The sequence below is a fragment of the Melozone crissalis genome, unplaced genomic scaffold, assembly GCF_028551555.1.
Source record: "Melozone crissalis strain CALT ecotype California unplaced genomic scaffold, PUWL_Pcris_2 ptg000002l_1, whole genome shotgun sequence".
NCBI lineage: Eukaryota > Metazoa > Chordata > Aves > Passeriformes > Passerellidae > Melozone > Melozone crissalis.
Window position 1 is genome coordinate 10,801,226 of NW_026535780.1, and position 24,890 is coordinate 10,826,115.

General features: G+C 43.6%; 1 protein-coding gene across 11 annotated transcripts in view; it reads left to right on the plus strand.

Moving 5' to 3' along the window:
* The window catches only part of MTSS1 (MTSS I-BAR domain containing 1), a 125,202-nt gene that overhangs the window by 78,994 nt on the left and 21,318 nt on the right, over positions 1–24,890 (plus strand). For 6 of the 11 annotated variants that reach the window (XM_054269925.1, XM_054269902.1, XM_054269950.1 and 3 more), the window contains 4 exons: positions 11,595–11,679; positions 13,095–13,186; positions 14,862–14,936; positions 20,693–20,704. In XM_054269925.1, coding sequence (XP_054125900.1) covers positions 11,595–11,679; positions 13,095–13,186; positions 14,862–14,936; positions 20,693–20,704 — 264 coding nt within the window. The remainder of the gene's footprint in view (positions 1–11,594; positions 11,680–13,094; positions 13,187–14,861; positions 14,937–20,692; positions 20,705–24,890) is intronic. The other 5 variants (XM_054269976.1, XM_054269942.1, XM_054269918.1 and 2 more) reach the window with 1 other exon arrangement.

Here is a 24,890-nt window from a genome sequence, read left to right on the forward strand (position 1 = left end):
TTGGTGGATATTTGTACAAAAAGAAGAAGCACGTTGATATCTTTCTGGAACAAGTTGTGTCTAGTCTATAAATAATGTGAAAAGTATATGTGTTTTTCTTTTTAACTGCAACTTTAAATTTGCAAAAGTTTGGCCTGTGTTGACCCTGCAATCTCCAGGAGACTGTCAAGAAACCAGAATGGCATTGTGTTATTAACACTGGGTGTTAGCTGCTCCTCAGGAACTGTCTGCTGATGCGCTTTACTCTGGGGAAAACAATTTGAGGCACCTTTGCCCTCTTCAACAAGCTCTCCTTAAATAAAACCATAAATTACTTCTCAATGCAGATGCTAAATACAGGCACAGGAGTGTTGTTGAGCAGCTCACATGGGTACATTGGGTACAAACTGACAAGTGCTTTGCTCTGTAGAACATTTGGTTGCAAGGATTTCAACACAGTTGTGTTGCAGCCTGGGCTTTGCACAGCCTGTGGACTTGTAGTAGGTACACACCATTGTCTTGAAAAACACTGCTCATGAGTCAGGGCCTTAAAGCATTACTGCCTAGCCATGAGGGGAAGGCAGGTAGTTCAGTAACTCCCTTTTCCCTGCACACCTTTTCAGAGCAGCTGCATCCTTACACTGCAGCCTGTATTTTCCATTGCCTTGCAAGATTTCAACCTTTCCGTCTAGGACTGAGCTGACCACGCTGGTAGCAGCAGGTGGATTTGAATCAAGCTTACACTTGGTGATTTGGGACTAAAGCCCAAGAGTGAAAGCTTCCAAAACCTGGGGGCTCTCACTTTGGTTAGCAGACTGAAATGTCGTCATCTCTGTTGGCTCTTCGTGTTACAAACTGCATTTGAGACCACATGGCAAGAGTTGAGTGATCCAAGACTTTTGTCAGCATGTCCAGCACAGCAATACAAAAGTGGGTTTCCTCAGACAGGCTGTGACTGTGTGCACGTTTGTGTGTGCAATTTCTGAGTGACCTGTCCTCAGGCTGGCTTTGGGACAAGAGCTGGTGGAATTGATCCTGCTTCACATGGCTGAGCAGGATGCAAGTAAGGGGGAACCTTTCATGTAGCGATATCACAGTGAAATATTGGAATGTGGGTACATGGTGCTAAATCAGGGCAGTCTCTGGGGGAACACAGTTCATAAATTCTGAATAGGAGGTGACCCTGTCTGAGCACTTTATCTACACTTGTAATTTATATGCTAGTCCTGTGCATTACAGTGCTTAAAGCCTAGGTCAGAAATCCTCCATGCAAATTTGGCACCTAGTCTTGTCTTTAATGGCCAAATGAATGGCTGTAGGGCACAGCCAGCTGTTCTGGAGGTGCAGGCTGATGAGGTCTGTTAGAAGAACAAGGGAGCACCAGAGCATGTGAGGAGTTGAAGTTTAGATGGATTTCCTGCATTACCAGGGATGTCAAATGACCAGATGAATGTTTCTCTGCTGAAATCAACTTAATTGTAAAGAACTGTTCATTCTTTTTTTGAGAAACCTGAAGAAATGAAGCGAGTTAGCAGTTGGGCTGGCTGCTTTTGTAGGTAAACTTTAATTGGTTTTGTGTCATTTTCAAAATGCCACAGACTTCATTTTTTCATAGACTGGGCTGTGACAATGCTGGTTTGTGTATTTATGGTGGGTGTTCACATTCCTTTGATGTCAAAGCTTCTACTTGCATAAAACAAACAAACACTTTCCACATATATTTGCTGTGTTATGTTGACAAAACAGTGCCAGGGCTGCTTGGAAAACTGTTTGAGCTGCTGGGACAGTGGACTCTGGATTTTAGGTAAAGAAACTAATTTTCAGAGTGGCACTAACCAGCAACTGGAAGAGAAGCCCAGGAATCTCCACCCATAGAGATGCTCAAAAGCTGGAGTGGACAGACCCCCAGGAACGTCATGAAAGTTGGCCCTGCTTTTAGTGGGCAGTGAGCAGACCAGGCAGCCCCCCAAGGTCACCCCCAGTCCTGTCTCTCTGGTTTTTCCTGAGTGAGATACTGAAAGGAAGGAGTAACAACCAAAGGTGTTACATCAGTGTTTGGAGGGGAGCAGGGACTCCCTCCTTTGGAGAGAGGGGCATCCCCTAGGAAAGTGTTAATTTAGGTTTACATGCTGCTGCTGAAGCCTCAGCAGCACTCTGGGTGTGGATTGCAGCCTTGTTTAAAGCTGCCCAGCCCCAGCTGGTCTGATCATCAAGGACTATGAGATGAGCAGGACTTGGCTAGAATGGTAATAGTGCTCTAAATGTTTGTGTAAGGTGTGAATACCCTCCTGCTCCTCTGGCTGGGGGCTGTTCAGTGAGAGGGTGGGTCTAAAGGTGTTCTGCACTGCAGTGAGAGAGTGGATAAAGCCATGGAGAAGGATAGTTTCTGTTCCTCTTTCAAAGTTGAAATTTGAAGATTTGTAAAGCCCTGTTCTTAATTAATCTTTGCTTTTCTTCTGCCTTTGATTTCTAGTCGTTCTCATTGATTCAGGTCCTGGCTTTCTGAAGCAGTTGTCCTCACTACTAAGGGTGATGGAGGGACATTTCAAAGCTTGGCCTTCCTGCCCAGTCCTACAGACCTGGTGTGTGGGTCACAGCAGGCAAGTCCAGCCAGGTCAGGTGCATCTGCTGTTCCAGGGGGCGAGGTGTGCTCACTGCAGCTCAGCAGAACCTGTGTGCCAGAGGAAATGCAGTTATTGTGCCCTCACAGCAAGGGATAAGCACATCCCTGGTGTTGGTGTGCCATCAGTGCTGAGTGTCTGCTGTACTCTGTGCTGGTCATGCTGGACACCAGGGCAGCTTCATTTCAGCTTGTCTGCAAGATGTGGCTTTTTGTGGCTCAGAGAATCAAAGCTTTTCTCCTGCTGCACTCTTCATGGTTTAAGCAGGCACACTTTAAAGGAGTGTGCCTGCTTAAACCTGACAGCACAGATTATTTGGAAGGATTCACGGGATAAACAGGAGTTTGCCTGCAGAGCATGTGAATCTGTGCATTCAAAGCAGCCAAAGATCTGGTGAGCCCAGCCCTGTGCTTGTAAGATGTCTCACCTCTGCATGCAGCCTTCTGTGAACTTCACTTGCTGCTTACAAGGAGAAAATGTGCTTTTTCTAAATTCAAAGGTTCAGAGTTTGCTATGTTTTTAAGAACATGTGTTTACTGAGTTTCAGGCCAAAAGCGCAGAGACCTCCAGTTTCTCTGCTTGGAGATGGCTGTCCTCATTTCACTTTCTGTAACAGGTGGAATATATCTTTTTTTTAAGCTGGGTTCACTGTTGTGTATCAAATTTCTTTGTACTGCAGGCTCATGCAGCCAGCTGGTGTCAAACCCATGCAGTGACATTCTCCTTTGCCTTTGTGAAAATTCATTATATTTTAGTAAGGCTGAAGAAGCTGAAGTGGGATGCAGCCAAATTTAAAATAAAAGCAGCCTATCATTGAGGACAAAACTGGTTAACTCTTTGAGAGCTGACCTGACAAACAGCACAACTGTCTTTATTATACCAGGCAACAGGAGCTTTGAGGCAATCTGGATAACTAAACACCAGTGCCCTGGGTTCCTGCTACCCTCTTGCTATCTGTCACTTGATTAAAGAGGTGTACAGGTTCTCCATGGGACTGCTGCAGAGTCTCTTGGGGTTTAGAGGAGAAGTTTGCAAAATCAGTGTGGTTTTAATCTCTTTTACCAAGCCATGTTGAAATGAGCTTGGAGTCATAGTAAATAAATCAGTGGGGATTAAGTTGAATAATGGGTATTTCAATACATATTTGGGATGATTTTTAAGTGGCCTTTGGAGCACACAGAGCAGCTGCCTTGAGAAAGTACCAAAAAGAGAATGTATGGCCTTTTGAAGCAGCACCATACCCCTTGTATGGATGAGTTGCAGTTAGAGATTATTAACCCTGAGCAAAGGCACGAGATTGCCCCAGGAGAGGAAACCATGTCCCTGAATACCTGGGGCAGGGACAGAGCTTTCCCTTGCACCCAGGGCCTGAGATGTTGCACTCAATGTTTAGGTGTGCATTGAGCCTTTTGATGGGTTGATGATTATTTATCTCTGTATAACTAACTGAAGAAATAATAGGCATTCTCCAAAATGTCTTGAACTGATGATTTCTTAAGGTGGTTTGAATGATTTTTACCTCCCTTTGTACCCTCATGATCTTTTCCTCAGTTCAGTAAGGAAGTGTGCTCTGCTGGAAGAAGTGACAGCATGTAAAAATAGCACTGCCTTATTTTGCAGATCTGCTTGCTGTGGGGTTTCAGTTAGATCTGCTGACTTGGATTTAAAAATAAACTTTTCTTCTGCTTTTTGCACCTGCTTGTCCTGGCGGTGCTTGATCTTGTGCTTCAGAGGCAGCAGCCATTTGGTGGTGGCTCAAATCCTTGCTGCATTGGGATCAGCAGCACAGGTGGTTGGAAGACCTGAGTTAAGGGGCTTTTGAGGCCAGAGGTGTTTGTGAGGCCAGTAACTAAACATAAAGGGGAGAAAGACCTTGTAGGCTTTTTAGAGCCTCAGTTCAAAATCAGCAGTGTGTGTTTTGCCATGTGTGCAGTGGAATTGCAGTTGGTGTTCCAAGGCATTTGCTGTAAGTGTGTTATCCCTTCCCCTCACTGAATATTGCTCTGGTCTAATCAGATTGCATCGCAGTTCATGGCTGGGCCCAGGCACAATAAAGCCTGCACTTCAAAAGAACAGAAGTATCTTGAGTTCCTGCCTTCTTCACACATTGGGCTGACACTAAGTGTTCATTTAGAGCCAGATTCATGGAGGTATGGAGATCAATGGGTCTGTCTCTAAAAAGGCCTGAACCAGATCTCCATCTTTGCACCATCTGGAGCAGGCAGTGCAGTGTGGCCTCAGTGCAGAGAGTGTCCCTGGCTGCTGGAGCTGCCTTTCCCTGCCCCTTGGCTGGCAGCTCAGCCTCGGGGTTCTGCACAGGTGATGGGTTACTCCAGATTAGCACACAGGCCTGGCTTGTGTTCTTCAGCTTCAGGAATTGTTTTCCTTACAGAGTTCTTTTTATTAGCCTGTTCTGGTTTTCACTGAGAGCACCAGCTTGATGCCTGCTTTCCTTGAGCCATTGATGGATGTAGCAGCTGGAGCAAAGCAGTTGGATCTGCTCAGATTAAGACTGTAAGGTTTACTGATATATGCATAGACTGTTTCTGGAAATACATTTCTTTATAAATCTGAAAAGAAATGGGGAAAAGGTATGGGCAATATTAGTGGACAGCTTGATTGTGAGTACAGATATTTAGCAGACCGTGTATGTTTTCAATACTGAAACTATTTGTTTTCTAATGAATAAAATGTAAATAATGGAAAACACTATTGTGGCATTTGCTCTTATAAACAAATCTGGTTTTAATCTCACTTTGGTTTTGTGGTATTAAGAAGTTGATGCAGAATTCTAGATTCATAAAAATGAACAACAGGCACCTGTTAGGAGGGATGGATATTAATTCTTGCAAGAAATCACCAGAAGCAAAATTCTGACTGTGCTGGCAACACCGTTTGTGAAAGGGAGAGGAGGAGGGAGCAGGCCAGTCTGCACTCCTGGCACAAACACCTCAGATTGAGCATTTTGTTCCTGGGAAACACTTCTGCCTGGACTTCTGCTCTCTGACAGGATGTCATGGTTCAGTGATGCATTTTGTGTCTCCTTACAAGTTAGTGAATCAATGACAGACTTACTTTCTCAGAAATTGTACTGATGCATTCTATGATAACTTCTACCTTGCCAAAGCACTTCTGTCCACCTGTGTGTGTGACATCCTCTTTGATGGGTCATGGGTGAGCTTTGCATGCACTGAAGGCTGACTAAAAGCCAGAGTGTCCAGAGATGATAGCAGGGCTGGTTCATGACCATGTTTATGTGCAGGATGGATGTGCACTGACCTGTGTGTGTGTGTGAGAACTTCTGACCCCGCTTCTGTAATGGCAGGGCTTGTCCTGACTCCCATGGGGCGAGGATTTTGCCCAGTGCTAAGCTAGAACAGCTAAAGTAAGCAAAATGTTGCTCACTGGAGGAATAAGCAAGCTCAGAAGAAGTCACAAGAGCTTTCTTGCATATTCTTTACCAAAGTGACTGGAACATGGTCACAGTCTGTTACAAGGGCTTCCCAAAGCTGGTGGTCACCAGGACCAGCTGTGGGCTAGGGGTGGCTCAGGTTTCCTGTTCCTTTGGCTTCTTTGCTGCTTTAACTAACTGCCACTGCCACTCTTCTCAGCTCCTTTGTCATCCAAGGTCAGTGACAATGCAGTTTGAGATCCTGCTAGTCCCGTCCATAAACAAATGCTAGTTTCTTCTGCAAATGAGAAAATAAGCCATCCCCTGCATTTTCCTCTCAGCTGGACTGTGTGGGGCTCTGGCAAATGTGACAGGGAACTTCATAGCAGGCCTCTGTAAATATGTTTTCCAAGTAATTATTTGCCCAAAAGGGCACTGGACCAAACATTGCAAGCAATCTGTTCCTTTGCAATGACAACTGCAGAGGTGCAGTATATGACAGTGGCCTGCCGGAGCTGTTTTATTAAATTTGGTTAATCTAAAATTCATAGGTGAGTTTGACCTTGAATCTGCATTTGTTGATCCAGTCTTCACTGAGAGATGTCTAAATTAATTTTTTTTTAAAGCATCAGGATTTTTTTTTCTCATTTTGAGCAGCAGCTTTGAGAGACTTTATCAAGGGCTGCTCAGAAAGACTCACAGCTGTAGGAATAAGGGTGCCCTCTTTTATTTTCCTGCCTGGTGGATGCTGAACAACATCTGTCTGTCTGCAGTTTTTGGTGTGTTTTTCCAACTTGCAAGCCTTACCTGGAGACTGTTGACATCCTGAACACAGAGAGCTGCTATATCTCCACTTTCAGATTTCTATCCCAGTAGTAATAGCTGTACTTGTCAGTTTTAAGCAAAAGCTGTCCTTTTTTCTCTGTTTGCTGTAACACCCTGGAACTGATCCTATCATCCTTGAGTTTCATGGAGGCATCTGTATAAAAAGTTCAGCAAGATCAAGGTTTGTGTCCCATGTAATCAGTGATGGAAACTGCTTGCTTTTCTAGCAGCATGAGTTTGGGTAAGGGCTGGGTAAATGGCCATTAGCTTAAAATGTCCTACTGTTAGTCATTTGTCATAGCCTCCATGTTCAGAAATGCATTTAATAATCCAGCCCCCATTCTGCTCCTACTTTAATCTTTACTCAGAAATGGAAGCCTCTTCTGATAACTTCCAAATTACAAAAATATTACAGCCATTTTTCATCATTGTCTCCCTTTTGGGAAAGAGGCGAGTGGCTGACACATTTGGACTATGGCCTTGAAGATAAAGGTGAGCTCATTAGTAAGTTGGAACCTCAAAGGCACTTCCTGAAAGGCAGCATCTTTTGAGGGTGCTGGAGTTGCTCAAGAGTGAAGTGAGAAGTGGAAGATAAGAGGTTGATCGTAGCCAGTTGTTTGGAGTATATAGAGGCCATGAAGTTGTACAGCTGCACATTTCAGCAAATAATCATTTCCTTGATACATGATCATGATTAAGTACAAACATAATGACTTCCATAAAACAATTGAGTCTCTTTCCTACAGTCTCTTCCTGTTGTCTCTCTGTGATGTTGAATGACAATCAAGCATCTAAATAAATAATTTATGCCCTTTATAGTGGACTCATTGTAGTGTTATGGTCCACAGACTTTTGTTTAATTATCTCACATGAAAAAACTTTGTGGTCTTTTACAGGCTTAGGCTGGAAAGGGAAAGGCAGGGAAGGTGAGAGTGAAGGCACGTTTTGCCTACCAGAATTGCCTTTACTTATGAGAAGTAAGGCTGATGTTATCACCCACTTTCTAATCAAATTTGACAGGAGCATTTTGTTAAGCCACTTTCTCTGAGTGGGAATTCTGATGAATACAGCTCTCATCTCCGGTTTCCAAGTATTACTTTACACTGTTCCCAGGCATTGTTTGCCTTAGTGGATGAATTATTATAGTATGTCAGAGAAGCAGATGATTCACAGCCTCATTTTATAAACTGAGAGCCCAGGGCACAGCAGTTTGACTTGCAGAGCTGCAGGGCAGTGAATGGAGCCCATGCTACCCACCAACATATTGATGGTTTGGTGGAGGTTTGCTAGTGTGGCCTCAGTATTTCTGTTTGGGAAGTCACAGCTGCTGGAGGATGTCCTGACTTTCTTCCAGGGACCTGCTTATGAGTGGAGGTGGACAGTGCATTTGGTGTGTCCCTGACACACTTCTGTGCCAGATGCTCTTTTTGCCACCACATCTGGGGGTTGGTGGCGCTGAAAAGGAAGTTCTCTCCACTGGTCATCTGTCTGCCTGGCTCCTGGTTCCATCCTTGGGTCAGTAGGTAATTGGTCACTTATGGAGCAGGTTTTGAAAAGATAAACCATAAACAAATCTGGAAGGTGAAGCAGGTGTTGTGTGACTGTGGCATTGCCCTGTGTAATAACCTTGTTCCTAGAGTTTGATTGCTCAGGTGCATAGCACAGACATTAATGCTGCTTGTAGGGCCCATCCCTGTGTGCAGAGTGCACATCTTGGCTGCCTGCTCTGGCTGTGAGTAAACTACTCATCAAACTGCAATTTGTATAAAGCATAGATGAGTCTTATTCACTGCAGCTGATATTGGATAAGAGAAACAAATCCAAATTATCATCCCTTGTTACATTTGGATATTTTCAAACCACTGCAGTGGTACAAAATGGTTCCCTCTGCTAGTTTGTGTAGCCAGCTGATCCCAGACCTTTGGGGACAGGAGCATCGGTGCAGTTCTGCTGTGGGAAACAGCCCTACAACAGCCTGCTGAAAGCTGAGGTGAGCCCTTTGCACTGTGGGTGTTCCTGGAAGAACAGCTGAATGCATTGGTGATGGCCATGGTCCTCCAGCTCCATAAATCAAGGGGTGGTGAGAGGCTTGTATTTAATTTTTTTTTTTACTTTCTCAGGAAGCATTTGTATCCTTGACAGTTAATATAATTGGGAACAGGGAAGTAAAGCTCTGTTCAACTCCAGTGCTTTGTTCATACATTGAGGAGGAGCAGTGGGATGCAGGTGTGGGACAGGATGGGCTGGCACTGTCCTTTGTTCAGTCTGGTGACCCTTGCCAGCCCTGACCCACTCCCTGCACCCCTCCCTGGGTCCCTGCTGTCCAAGCAGAGCTGGCTCAGCTCTCCCAAACTTCTTAGCAGCCCCCCTCATTCTTCTTCCCAAGCAGAATCCTCAATCCATCTTCAGCAACACCTTGTTTCCAGAAGGGACATCAAAGATTTCTCAGAACCATTTCTTTTCCTTTTACCTTAACTTCATTAGAGTAGTTTTCATTCACAGAATAAAATTAACACCTCATCGTTTGATGTCCTTGTAAACATTTAAGGATAACATGAAGTTTCAAAAGGTGGGAAGAACCAGTAGCCCACTCATCACCAACCAGTTGTGTTTGGTTTTTTTTCCATGGAAGAACCTCTTTATTCCAGGCTTAATTGATTTTGTTGTGAGTTTTTGGGGGGGTTTTTTGAGTTTTTTGTTTTTTTTTTTGTTTTTTTTTTTTTTTTGGGGGGGGGGGGGGGTTGGTGTTTTTTTTTTTTACTCTGAACAACTTTGTTTGGCTGTTCTGACCTTGCCCATCCAGCTGTACATGTGTTGAGGGGATATATTTATACTTTGGTTGATTGTGTTTCAGTTAAAATTCTGTTACCTTGGAATTTAATGTTAATTATAACTGAACCTTGTTTCCTAGTCTCACCAAACACACAGTTTCCTTTTTATTGTTCTGATATGACCCTTCTTTTTGTCATATAACAGACTTAGGAAAGCAGTGCCACTTAACCATTGATGGACCTTAATATTCCAGTATTTCAGTGAGTTTTCAACCTTAAAAACATACCTATTGCTTAAACTCAGTGCTGGTAGCCAGGGAAATTTTTGCTTAATTTCTTCTTCTCTGCCATTGCAATTGTGTACCACATTAGTCTCTGAAATAAAATTACTTTTATTTGATAGTGGATCCATAGAAAAATGCCCATGTTTTGGGACAGAAATCCACTCTTTGTGGATGCTGTTCCCTTTCTCCATTTGCCTTCTCTCTGTTACACCTCTCCCCATCTTCTGTGTTGCTTTTTTGAGTTTCTGGAGTCTGTCTCAGCTTGTGCAAGTGCAGCATCACTGGAAGAGCTGGGTGCAGATCCAGCCTGGAGTCCATGTGCTTTTCCCACCTGTATGCAAGGAGGCTACAGCTCTTTGATGTTACCAAATAATATTATTTCAAAAGCTCTTTATAAAAACATTTAATTGGGCAAGTGACAAAGGACTTTGTGGTTATCTTTTTGAACAATACCAAATGGCCACAATTTGTTCCAGTTATTTAGTGTCTTTGTTCCAGAGCTATTTCGTGGGCACAGGATTTAATTCTGCAAGAATACAGGAAGATGGTGACTTAATTTCACTTTTAAAAAATTCAAAATTATCAAAAATGTTCAAGTTTCTTAGGAAGATTTTTGTTTTACTTGAACAATACTGTTTTTAAGGCCTAGCGAAGATTTTGCTCCATGATAAAAGTCTAAGGTTATTTTAATAATCAAATAAGACTTCTAAATAGATGCTGATACATTTCGCTGTTCCAGAGAGCACTGCACCTGGGAAACAGTTCATTAGAAGGTTGATGTTTGTATCCTGAAATAGTAGATTTAAGGTGCAAATGGGAACTAAGCAAGTACCAAAACTGGCACTAACCAAAACAAAGTTCTGTGGAGATGGAATGAGCTGCTCGGAGCCGGTGTGGTCGGTGGCAGAGGGGAGGGGAGGGCTGTGCTGGGGAGCAGGGAAGGGATGAGCTGGGAGCAGGGATCTGTCGGGAACAGGGAAAGGCTGTGCTGGGATCGGGGAAGGGCTGTGTGGGGAGCGGGGAAGGGATGAGCTGGGAGCAGGGAAGGCTGTGTTGGGAGCAGGGAGGGCTGTGTTCGGCTCTGTCGGGCTCTGTGGGGAGCAGGGAAGGCTCTGTGGGGAGCAGGGAAGGCTGTTTTCGGCTCGGTCGGGAGCAGGGAAGGCTCGGCGGCAGCGGGCGGAGCCCTCGGCCCGCGGGGTTTGGTCCCGCCCGGCGGCCGAGGGCGCCACCTGCTGGCGATGCCGGGATCACGGCGGGGCCTGGGCCGGGCTCTGCGGCCGCCGAACCCTCCTGAGGCGCTGGGTCTAAAGAATCCCGGGACGGGAAAATTCCATCGAATCCCCATGGTCTGGTTCTAAAATGTGGAAATAATTTGTTCACAGATGCCCACTCCCTTGACAGCTGTGCTTCTTGGCTTTTGACATCTCAAACCCTTTTCTTTCAAGTCTTGTGCTGCAGGGTTGAGGCTCCTGGAAGAACTGTGTTTTAATTGTTTGGTTGCTCGGTTCTGGTCTCTAGGTGCACAGGAATTAATCTCTTCCAGGGGTGGCAGATACCTCTGAGATCTGCCCTGTTAATAGCCTAGTTGATTATACACATATTAATAATCTGTTTTACAATTGCTCTGGAAGGCTTGGCACACCCCTCCTGGTTGTTATGCCTCTACACCACAAGCAGGAATCTCACCAGGGGTCTCACGTGCCTTTTGGTTTGTGTTTTTCAGGTGGTACCAGAGAGATTGGGTCTGCTCTCACCAGGATGTGTATGAGGCACAGAAGTATAGAGTCCAAACTCAGGCAGTTCTCAAGGTGAGTGGCTCCATAGCTGGCCCAGCACTGGAGGTTCCTCCTTCATGTGCTGCTGGGGAGCATCTAAAGCTGTTCATCAGCGCTGGCTTCTCAGCTGACCTCTGCCCCTGTCCCCGAGGGCAGCAGTTGTTTTCTCCCTGCAGCACATCAGGAGCTGTGAACATGCTGGGTTTCACTGCACGTTTATGGGGCTGGGCCAGTTCACCTCAGATCACCTCTGAATGCTGCAGATTCCACTGTCAGTCCCTGTGGCTCAGTGCTGAGCAGGCGGCTGCTGATGTGACCAACTGACCTGCCTTGGTTTCAGGACTTTAAGCTTTGTCACTGGGTTTTAAACAAGCAGCAGCAGCAAGTGTTGTGCTGCTTCCTCAGCTTACTGCAGAGCCCAGATACATTGTGGCCAAGGGAAAAACCTTCAGCAGAGCAGTATAGGAAATGCAAATTCTCTCATCCTGTTTTTGCAGTTGAATTTAGACTGCAGAGGTAATGAGAGAACATTAACTCATGTGCAACCTGGGCTGTACAAAAACAACCTACTTCAGTAGTTAGTAGTAGTTTGCATATATGCCTTTTTTAACCCGACTTAAAAATTGTACATGACCTTAGGTGAACAAAAATGATGCTTCACCATTTGCCTAATGACCTGCTATGATTATTCCCTTCCCCCCCCCCACTCATTGGAAGTGTTCAAAGCCAGGTTGGATGGTATAATCAGCCTGGTCTAGTGAAAAGTGTCCTTGACTGTGACAGGGTGGTTGGAACCAGATGACCCTTGAAGTCCCCTCCAATCCAAGACATTCTATGATTATGCTGTGATTACTTTAAAATAAAGGTATTTATGAAATTGGCCATGAGGAGACAATTTTGGTCTCCAGTTACCACAGAGTTAGCTGTTTAAATGGTTTGATCCCAGTCTCATTAATTAGTGGAGCATTACTGATGCTGGACTCCACCAGTGTGAGGTGAGGCACATCAGTGGGCAGGGCATTGTTCTTTTGTACAGCTGCTCTGTCTTGTTGTGTATATACATGTGCTATTTGAGTTTATAATCTCCATGGCTGCATGAACCTTTCTGGTCTCCAGAGTTTCCATTTGAATTGTGTGACAGTTGAGTAGGATCTGTTTACTCTGAACTCTTTCAGGTCACTCCTCTGCTTTATTCTCTGTTCCTCTCTGTCTGGAGCTTTTGTAATTCTGGTTATCTTGTGATGTAGATTTTTGATTTTTTTTTTAATCTACTTTTTTCTTTTGCTTTCTCTAGTATAAACAATTTTATGTTCTGATATTTACACTGTGACACTGGTAGCTGTCACAGCAAAAAGTAAAAATACTCCAGTATTGACCTTGGCTCTCTCTGTAAGAATAAGGGCATCTGCAGGATTTGATTGCTCTTTGTGTTTTTTCAACAAAATTAGTGCTTTAATTGACTGTCTGATAAACCCACTTCAAGAACAGATGGAAGAGTGGAAGAAAGTGGCCAATCAGCTGGATAAAGACCATGCAAAAGGTAGTTACAGAGGAAGAATTCTTTAATAGGAGTAAGATTGTAATATCAGTTTTGCTTCCTCTTTTCATGTTTGTACTGGAGAACTGAATGACATGCTTAAATATGTATAGCAGTTTTTCTCTTCTGAAACACTCCTCTCCCAGAGTGCCTAACAAAAATTTAACCCTTGCTGCATGCATTTTGAAGGTTTAGTTTGCTGGACCCAGGGGTGGGTTGTTTTCCTAGACTGAGAAGCAGTGACTGGGTTTAACTCTGTTAGCCCACTCTCCCTGTATGAGCTGAGGGTTGGGATGCCACATGTATCCCTGCAAAGCCCTGGGGTGGTGTTAAAAGCAGCTTGTAAGATCATGTTATGCCTCAGCCAGAGCATCCCCAGAGAGTGCACAGCCCTGTAGAGCACTGAGCATTGTTATTTTGTACCTGATACCACACAGAGAGTGCTCTGTGGGGCAGGAGAGCTCTGCTGTGGGACATGGGGTGCCCTGGGCTGCAGGGCTGACGATGGTCCAGAGGGTGGGCCCCCTTTCCTGGGACTGAGCTGCAGGCAGCCAAGTCTTGCACAGCAAGCTCGTGCTGGTAGATGCCTTTGTGCTGGGAATGCTGGCCCTCTAGCACAGGTGCTGAAAGCAGCTTGCAGTTCACCACTGACTGACCCTTGCAAATTTTAGACTTTTATTATATCTGAAAGAAGCAGCAGCACCATGGAAACTGATAGGGGGGAGTGGGCTTGACCCCCAAAAGAGGATTTCCTTCTGGGGTCAAATAGAAGAGTTGAATCAGCAGCTCTTGAAAATCTTCCTGCCTTGTGCTTTAGTGTTAAGCATGTAGTGAGCAGGAGAGAGGAATCACATGGGGTCATTGCCAGGAGGGGTGACCCAGGCCAAAGTGGCAGTGAGATACAGGGTTTACTGGGCAGACTTGGGTGTTGGGAGTGCAGCTGGCCTCAGTACAGTTCTTGTGCCTGCCATGAATCTGCTTCTGTTTTTCCATCTACAGAAGAGTACTAACCCTGATCTCCTTTGTTAAAGTGTATGTGTACATGCATACATGCTTGTATCTTCTTTTCTTTTTTTAAGTATCAGTTTTCATATGTGGTACCTTTAGTGTTCCTGCACTAGAGGTGAATATTTTGTTCTGGGATTTTAAGCCTCCTGGGATGTACAGCTCATCTGAAAATGAGGACAAGTGCAGTGTGCTCCACTTCATCAGAAGGAGCTGGCAATGTGACCCTTCCTTGGGCAGAGTTTTAGCAGCCTCTTCCTCTGCCTGACTCTCATGCTAGAGAGGGATCACAGGATATTCTCTGCCTTGCCATTTCTGGATTGCTGTTTTTTGCACACAGATGTTTCGAGAAACCTGTCATCTCTGTTTTCCATTCCTGAGAGTGGATGAAATGAAAAGCACTCTAATTTTGTACTGTGTTCTCAGTTGTTATTTCTGTAAAGGCTTTGTTTATTTGGGAAGGATTTTGGTATGTGAATGTGCTCACACCCTAACATGTTATATTAAGCCAAATGTATAGGCTTTACAAAATGTGAGTTCTAAGCTGCTTTGTGTAATGGTAGCTGTTCTCAAAAAGTTTGTAGTCTAATGTCTTTAAATGTAGCCTTTTCTGTGAAAAACACTCATTTTGGCATTGATTATATTGATAATAGAGACTGTGTGTGTTTTTTAGAATACAAAAAAGCCCGCCAGGAGATTAAAAAGAAGTCATCTGATACACTGAAGCTACAGAAGAAAGCAAAGAAAGGTAACTTGCTTCCTACTGTACTGTTAACAGCCTCCTGAGCTGTGCTCATTGACAGAGACTGAACAGTGATGGAACTTTCTACTGTAATAATCCTGCCCCTCTAATGTGTTCCTGGCACCTTCTTGGGTAGCAGGATACAATTGCTATGTGTCATTTAAATCATGTTCTGAAGCTGCTGTCTAATGTTCTTATACAAAAGCCTTAAAACTGTTTGTGCAAAGTCAATCATGTTTTAAAATAGAGCCCTTACTGCTAACTTTTTCTTTTTAGGAACACTGACACTCTTAACATGACTTGTGCAGATACCTGTAAAATTTTCTAGAATCTTTTGGAATCATGTAAAAAAAGGCATTATGTAAATGTTCCCTAACTATTAATGTTTCTCACTGTTCTTCCTTTCTGGCACTTTTCCTCTTTTTTCCTTTTTTTTAACAGCCTGTAATCTCCTAAACCTTACTTTATTGATCTGAGACAGTGGCATGGGTTATTTTTGGGGGGGAAGGGTTCTTGGCAATCATAGAAAACTAAAGATGAGTGAGAAGAAAAAGGGAATTTTCCTGAAAGACAGTTTGTCTTTTTTAGCAGCTGTATCTCATGTTGCTCTCCCACCTCCACTTTGTCATAGGAGTTTCATCACTGTTCTGATGGAAACATGCAGCACTACTAGCTGCAGTGACTGCCATCACTAAGGGTTTTACTTGGCCAGGTGCAAACCCCACCAGGCTTTGGAGCAATGATAGGGAGCTTGTACAGAAGACTTCCTAGTTCCCTTTCCTGGTTCCCTTCCCTGCACTGGGCTCTTTCCAGCTGGGTCAGAAGTGTGCTTTGAGCAGCTCTCAGTCTGCAGGTTGAAACTTGTCCTTCCCCTCCTGCCTAAAAACTGTGAACCCAGGGACAAGCAAAACAAATGCTGGGGTGGGGAGCTTCTTGAAATTTTGAAATTGTGTAAGTGTTACCCAGAACAGGTGAGCTGTCTCTAACTGTCCTTACATATAGATAAATCAATAATCACACTGATGGAAAGCCAGGTGACTGGAAAACTGCTCTTGAATGTTAGCTGACTTTAGATAAGAGATGAGGAAAGGAGAGATGAAAGCCACCAAGAGGGAGCTTAGCTCAGTAGGTTCTGTGTGTCTGTCAGTTCAGTGTCCTGAATCAGAATGGTGACCGTTACAATTTGAGATAAGACTTTTTTGTGATAAGATTTATTTTTTAGATAATGTGTAAACATGTTTCTCATTTTGTGTGATGAAATGTCTGACTGCAGACCAACAGCTTTATAGAGTTTGTGGTATTCCTTCCATGTCTTCTCCTGTCTCTACCCTACCTTTTCTAGTCTTATTCTTGTTTTTGTGTGATAGAAATAACCCATCAGTGCATGGTAGGTAAGCACTGAGAAAAACATAAAAGCATGGAATGGTTTGGGTGGATGTCTGGGATCTGGGAGGAGAGAGCCATTTTTTGAGCCAGTTTCTATAGATTGGCAGCTGTCTGGCTCCATCTCCCCTTTATCCTGCTTCTGACTGTTCAATAAATCACTCTGCAGTATTGAAGGAGGAGACATCATCTTCTGTGAAGTGTGAAGAGGAAAAAGAAGTACTTAAAAGCTGCTGGAAAAAAACCCCACTGTTCTCATGCTGCAGATGCTACCTGCATCTGTTAGCAGTGGTTAAAGCAAGCAGACTTGGTCCTTGGATTTTCTGCTTTCATATCCCCCTCCTCAAATGTGAACCAAGTCTCATGATGAGAGTCAGGAAACTGGTGTTTTGTCCTCCTTCAGGATTAAACATCTTTTAGTGAGGAGTGGAACAGGCCTCATTTTGCCATTGTTGTAGCAGCCATGATGTGATTGAAGTTTTGTTTTGTTTTGTTTTTTTTTAATCCAATTCCCTTGCTTAATTTGCTGTTACGATGTTCTTTTGGAGGTGTGGTGAAGGTGCTGTATTTCTGTGCTGTCCCTCTGGGAGCTGCTGTCAGACTCACGGTGTTTGCTCCGGAGCACAAAACCACAGGGAGTCAGGGGATGTTTGAGTGCATGGGGCAGGTGGAAGAGCTGAGGGCTCACAGGCAGCCAGTGCAGGGAGAAGCAGGAGCTGCAGCATTGCTGAGGAGCTGAGAGCTGTTCTCATGGCCCTGGGGAGAGGGGGCCTTGGCTCCTAAGGCTGTGTAAATGCCAAAGCTGTTGGCCCCAGCAGAAGTAGAGAGGGGATGGGAGGAAGTTCTCTCTGCCTTCTTGCAAGGTATCAACAATATTAAGTTACAAGAAAAAAACAGGAGCAGATGCCTTTTCTCCTCTTTGTTGTTTTGGTCCCTATCTTGAGGAAATAAAGCTTTGGTCTGACTGCAGTGTCAAATGTTGTTATGAAAACGTTTTTGTGTGTACCCGTCTTGACAGATCTGTTCAGTGTCCTGTGTGAGGTATGTTGCTCTTGCTTCTACTGAGGGATTTAAAAAATCAAGAAGGGGTTTATTTTGTAACATGATAAAGCTGCAGAAGTGATTCTGCTTTAGGACACAAATGAGGCTTGAACTACGGGAAAACTGTGCTGGAGGCAAGTGGCTGAGTGCATTAATGTCTTCCTGTGTCTTCAATTCTCCTGTTTCTCTGTTTTACAGACTTTTTTTGTTCTGTTCTTCCTCAAGCAGAACCTGTCCCTTTGATTTTTCTGTAAAGTTACTGACTCACCTATGGGAACTCTAAAACAACCACTTCATTCCCTTCCTAGCATTTGTAAAAATACTTTTGAATTAAGTTTGTGATCACCTGTGGGCAAGCGGGATGTGTGCTGAATTCTGGATTTCAACACTGTGCATGCTACTATAAAGGTCCTTCAAGCTTACTCTGCTATGTCCCATCTGACCTTGTGGGAAAGTGTTTTCCTTCCTTCCTTATGGGAAAGTGTTTTTCTTTTGGGCTGCTCCATGTGGAGGAGCTCACACAGAAGCCTCTCCTTTGCTCGTTCCCATCCTGGCAGTGGTGTCCCCCAGCCCTGAGGCTGCAGGGCTCCCTCACAGCTGATGCTGCTCAGCAGCTCCTTGCTCCTTGTCTGCATCCCAAGGACGTTCAGGAAGGAGGGTCATGGGCTCTGGGGCTTGTCCTGGTGGGAGTGCTGCAGGTTGGGCTCCCTGCCTTAGCTCTGGGGACTCAATCCACGGGGGTTTGCCTGTTCCATGGCTTCTGTGGGGTCTCTTTGTTCCTGTTCCACGTGGCCAAGGTCAGAGTTCAGGCCAAGCATTTAAGATCACATGTTAGAAATGGTGTTTGCAGAGTAAGTGTGTTCATTGCAATAAGGGTGTTTCCAAAGCTTGAAGAGATGGGGAAAACACCAAGCTTTCCAAACAAAACAAAAGGAACTCCAGGGTCCTTTCTGGAAGTTTGCTAGGGTATATTTAGTAAAGTGACACAACTGTGAAATGAAGGTCTTGCATTTCAAAAGACCTCACAGAGAAAATTTTCACCCTATTTGTTGTCCTTAACTATTAGGAAAAAAAATCCACCTGAAGCTAAATCTATGTAGTCTTAAATAGGATGCTGGTACACCTCCCAGATCCATGCAGTCCCTGAGGATTTCATGGGGATTTTCAAGGTTCCTCTTCAAGGCCTCCTTGCACCCTTGTTCCCATGGGGAACAGGCCCTCGGGCTTGTTGCCCACCCCAGCATTGACACTTGGCTCCTGTCTGAACAGATGCAGTTGTGTAGTGCATAGAACTGCAGACATCTCCTAAATTACTCTTTGTTTTCAGACAAACATTGGCCACCAGAAGTCAGCCCAGCTAACCTGAGTCAGCAGAATAATTATGCATATACTTGAAATAAATTCCAAATATAGGTTTCTGCTGATTCAGGGCCTCATAAGTGGCTCCATAGCTGCTAGAGGCTGTTGATGCTGTATTGAATCAGGAGAGAGGCAGCAGCTGTGGCTCTGCATGTAACCATTTGGGAAGGTTAACAAAATGCATGATTCTTGAAGAAAAAATGATCAAGTGATTAAATTAAAATATATCTGAATGTGTGTGTAAAATCTGGAGTGCATTGGGTGTATTTTCTGTACTTCAGAAATGCAGTGAATAAATTCTGTATTTCAGAAATGCAATGAATAAATAAACAGATTTCCCTCCTACCTATAATCTGACTGGTAGGTTTCATTTTCAGGTTCTTCATGTGACACTGTTTGAGCTTTGAGGAAAATGTTTAAATCCAAGTGGATATGTAAGAAGTTGTTGGATGTAGCACTCCCAATAATATAGCACATATTAAGAAGAAAGCTGAGTTTTGTCTGTAAGACATGTAGAAGTTTCTGCAGAATTCCCTTAACATTCAGTACAACATTTCTTCTTGTGTTCCTATCAATGCTGAGTATCCAAACTGCCATTCTCTCCTTTTGAGTATGCAGCAGTTTTGAAAAGTATTCTGTGATTCCTATGAAATTCAGAGACTAGGACATGATTTTTGATTTACTGTAGAACATTATTATTAATTTACTGTAATACTGCCAAAAGTGCTTTTTCTTCCTCTTCCTGGTTAGCAAAGATGACGTCTTTGTGTTTTAGAGCCTTGTTAGGATATTTTTCCCTCTGGTCTTTGTAATGTTGTTAGACTGCTCTCAAGGATGGTTGTGCAAAGCCCGTGACTCTAAACTAAAAAAGCATAAAGCTCTTCAATGCAATTATAAGTGAAGAATGTCTCAGCTCTTACAGCAAGTGCTGACCTTCTCATTCAAGCACTTTGTACTCTGTCTGTACATGGCACTTCCCCATCTGGAGTGGCAGGCTGGAGAGGGAGAATCCCTGGCCAGAGCCTTCCTCCCCAGGAGGGAGCCTCATCCTCTAACTTGATCAAGTGTGGCACCATGACTGAAGTGAGAGCCAAAACTCTGTGGAGTCAATAAGATGCAGCTCAGAAGGAGAGAAGCTAATGAGCAAATTATCCTTATCTTTTGCAGGAAAAAAATCCTGTGTGGATGAGGCCATGGTGCCTGCAGGGCTTTTGGTGTGTTTTGGTTTTTTTTAGGGTTTTTCCCCCTGCAAGCTTATAATGTGAGCTCTCCTTTACAAAAATGCAATGAAGACATGTTGCTAAATTAGTGATCGAAGACATTTCTTCAATTTACTTTCGTTCCTTGAGTTTTGAAGGCCTCTTGATAGTTCCCCTCTTTTTTGACAGCAAGCCAGTTTTATTGCAAAATTTTATTATATAAAGTTTGTAAATTAAAATACACATATCATATTTAATCTTTTTGATGTTCTTCCACATTGCATCAGCAATTAGGTTTTCATTTAATTAACAATCTGTAGATGTAATTGCAGTAGAGAACATTAAAAAGTGCTGTGGTTTACTCACACAGCACCCCTCTAGAGTTGTGCAGATTTGAGTTCCCTCTTCCCTGGGAGGGAATGATTTGTGCCACTAGATCAGGGTCTGGTTATCTGTGTTGTGCGCTTTCTCTGAAGCACAGGTTTACATCTTCTCACTGAGGAGTCTAAACTGGTTTAGGTCTCATTAAATAAAACTGTGGTAAATAACCAGGGGTTTAATTTGCAACAGCTCACCAGGATTTAAAACTGATGCGTTTGTCTTTATCAGCAATGGAAGAAGTCAAAATCCTCTAGTCCAAACTGCTCACTCTCTTGTCTTGGCGCTGATGATAATGTCTAAATTCTAGGAATGCTGGAATACCAGTTTGACTTTTTTTATTTTCCTTTCTGTGTCAATTTTGTGTCCTGCAATTTCTCACCATGCGCACCTGCCTGCCAGCTGAGGCTCTGGGTAAGTCTGTGCCATGCTGTGACCCTGGTGGCTGGTTTATTGTAGCCCTTGCTGTGGCCTTTTATGGTGTCTGGTCTCCACTAACTGCCTAGACTTTAATTTCTAATGCAACTAAAATATTGCCTAATCTTGATGAGCAAACCATCTTTTGATTTATTTTCTTTTGACATCTAATTGGAACACTGTAAAAGAAGAAAACCAGTATTGTAGATAAACCTCTGGTTTATTTTAGAAAGGGATAACATGGACAGATAAATCTTGTCATAGCTGGGAGAGAAGTTAAATGGAATAGACATGTCATCAAGGTGATGTTCAAATAATTGAGTATCTTATTGTTAATATGACTTTTAAAGTCTAGAGCCTGAAGTCCTTAATGTTGGTCTTTGTAACCTGTGATCCAGATTCCCTTTTTATGAAAATCGCATGCACCTTTCTTACCTGATAGATAACAAGTCACTCTGTTTACTTCATGCTGGGGAAGGGGTTGGAATTCAGCATCACAATTGTCTCCTGTTGCCTGATCACATCTCAGATATGTTTAAATTGGGATGCTGTTTCAGCTATTTTGCAAATTTAAAGTAGCTGCCTTGGGATCCCATTGTGAATGAAGCATGGTGTTTCTGAATCTCAGCAAAGGACTCATACCTGCACTTGTAAATGTAGCGATGTAAGTGTTGCTTTGGGGAGAAGCCTGAATTGATTAAATCAGCAAGCTCTCAAACAAGGTGCCTCCACTGGGCTCCTGGAGCTGGGCCTTATTGAGGCTGCTGCCTGTCCCCATGTTTTGAAACAACACATTGTGGTTTTCCTGGTTTGTAATTCAATCCAGAAATGCCATTTGGCAACTTGTAGCTTTTCTGTTAAGGCAGAACTTGGCACTTTTGAACATGAGCAGCTGACTCAGATCTCCAGTAGCCAAAAGAAAGACTGGAATTTGGTTTCTGAAGGAGTCTGAGGTTAATCCCAGTTATGAGGTTTATGGTGGCAGAATTCTTCTGTTCTCAGCACAGATCCATATTAGTTCCTTTGTTTACTTTCCTGTGCAGAACTTAAAGGAGGTTTTTCATTCTGGCAGCTGGAGCAAGTGTGCTCTTGTAAAGAGGATGGTTTGGGAATGACTGCCATGGAGCCTACTTTGATTGTACAAATAGAGGTGTACTCACCATTGTCTCATGTAAATTCTGCCGCTCTGTCAAGTGTCCAGTATTGAATATTCAAGTTCTGTGCAGATGCTTTAAAAAGTGTCTTTCTGTGAGGACATGGAAAGCAGTAATTTCACCAATATTTGCTGCATTGCATTGTCAATAACAGCAGTAACTTTAGCAGTCCAACTTGCACAGAGATAATTTAAAAATTATTTGGTGTTGCTGAGAGTTTTGCTAGTATGTCCTATAAAATATAGACATGAAATTGGGTTGAAAATTGGATTTGCCTTTTCCTTTTTTCCTAATATTTTTCCTTCACTAAAGTTTTTTTTGAACAGTAGTTATTTAAGAGATTGCATGAGGCTTTTAGCCAGGATTCACACAAAACACTGTAAAATGCAAGTTCTGTTGCATGTTGGTCCTTTAAAGCCCTTGCATGTCACGGTAATGATGTAAAGCACCTGCTGTGAGGATGACATTGGGACTGTCCTTGAAGTAGCAGCAGATCCATGTTACTTTTGATGAGCAATTGAGCTCCCTGCACATGATGAGCTGTCACTTGTCTGTGTCCAGCTGCCGGTCACCAGGCTGGTGGAGCATGGTGTTGTTGGGGAATTCAGTCCACAACTTCTGGTCTTGCATTTGTGCTCCTCTCTGCATCACCAGAGCTGCTCTTTGAGAGAGGCTGGATTTGAATTCCTCCTCAGTGTTCAGGTTGTTGACTTGTTCTTGGGTGCAGTTGGACACACTGCAGAGCCATCCCTACCTCCTTTTCACGTCAGGCTGGTGCAGACCAGTGACCTGTGGCTACATTGGATGCTTTTGATCATTGCTGTTGCTGATTGCTGTGGTGGGTCACTCAAACCTGCCTGCAGCTGGGGTAGGAGTGTCCTTCCAGGTGCATTTCCACAGTTGCTGCATGATAGACTCGTCTGGAACTATCTTACGCCATTGTGGTAGTTGTGTTGGTTTGGAAGTGTTTTGGAATGCATAACCTAAAGGCCAGAGAATGTGGGCTGGAGGAAATAATCACTTGCTGATGTTCCTCATTAAAGTGTGCCTTGTGACCACAGCAAAAATACTGCAATCAAAAATACTGCTTTGGCCAATTAACCTTCTTCTTGTTGTTCAAGGGGGAAAAGAGCTGCATTGCTCTCCAGTGGTCAGTATTCCCTTCTGAGATAAGGAGCAGATTCAGATCAGTGGAGACCCAGGGTGTCTGAGGAGCAGAGGTGGTCAGCAGTGACCCTCACACCTTTGCTGTGCTGCTGTGGGGATGTGCTCTGCTCTGCTTAGCAAAGGAAACTGCTTCAATTAGGCAGAGATCTCATCCCTCAGATTTCATGAGTGCAGCTGGCGATCCAGGGAGTGGGAAGAGCCATGCCTGCTTTCAAAAGACGTGCTAGATTGATGTCTGCATTGTGGAGCTTTCAAAGGATGTTGATAAAGTTTTCCTCCTCCTAAAAGATGAGTTATGAGAAGTCACCAGGAGAGAGCTGTATTCATCTGTAAACATCTGACTTCAGAGCTTCATCTAAATGATTCACCTAAGCTTGTTTCCTGCTCTGAATTGTTCCTGAGACAACTTCTGTGTTTTCACAGACTGCCCAAATGGCCCTGAGCATAAAAATGGGTCTGTGAAAATACTGGTGGGAAGCTGTGTGTCTGTTACTGTACTGACTCACTGGAAGAAATAAAATGAGAATTTTGTAGAGGTGCAGAGGAAGTTGGAGAGTGGTGCAGTTTTACACATGCTTTAACCAGAAGGTTAAAATACCAGCATTATTATGAACATAGGAACATTATCCTCATAACTTTGTTGAATTTAGTGAATTACACAGGTGCAAATGAGGTTTATTCTTGCCCCAGGTTTTGGCTGCTCTTGTTTCTCTGGTTCAAGATGTCCTGCCCAAATCTAAGGTCCACAGAAAGTACCAAAGTTCACTATAATTGAACCCACTTTGTCAGTTATGTCCAATTGCTTTTTAAATGTGTGTGTTCTCACTGCATAGCTAAATGAATTTAAAAAGGATTTACTTCATTATGTGCATGATTGTGGTGGAGCAGCTGAATGTTTATAGCAGTTCTCCAGAGTCAAACTAATGAGTGTTTCCTTTAGTTTGCAGCTAATATATTTTGCACTTAGTAACATCCATGGTAGTGAGCCAGGATCTAGGCTTGAACAACAGGTAGTTATTTTACCCACTGTAATTCCAGACAGCGCTCAAATACAGCCTGAGCAATGATACAAGTTTCTGTTTCCTAAAGAATTTGAAAGAACATCTCCAGAGAAGTATGAAATGTTTAAGCACTGCATCTGATGGCAGAGTATGGGGAGGGCCTGAAATGTACAGAGTGGTCTTGAAGCAGAAGGCCCAGTTTGTCTGCTGAGGGTGATGGACAAAAAGGCACAGGACCTTCAGGGAGGTACCCAAAGCTCTGCTATAACTTAATTCTGGTAGATGCTGATTTTGATGGAGGGAAGCAGAGGACCTTCAGACTCTGTTCTTCTTAAAGTTTGTTTACTTCCAAGTAAGTGAGTTTCATGACCACATTAGAGCAGCCAGACTGATCTGCAGGATCAGGCACTGCTGAAGTTTGGTACCAGGTGGCCTTGGCAGTGGCCGTGTCCATGTTGCACTGCATGTGATTCTTCCAGGATCCATTGCAGAGCTCTGCATGTGGGTGTCAGTGCATTTTATCTGGACTATGTCTAACTCTGCAGAGGAGATTTGGATGTATCCAGCCTGTATTTCTGCTAAGCCAGTGTGATTCTTTTTGCTTCCATCGCTGCTCTCTTTTCCTGCAGCTCTGGCTGTGTATCAGTGCAGGGAGGCTGATGGCTTTGCCTTGCTCTGGAGTATTAAGGAAATACATATAATAGTAAGGCAAAGGCTTTTCCTTTTTAAGCCTGACATTGAGTCATCTGCATTGTGTGCTACACATGTAAAGAGACTTTTTTCCTCTTGCTCATAGCTTTAAATCCTCTGTGCAGAAAGGTTATCATCCAAAAAATTGATTTTGGGTAGCTGCTTGTAACT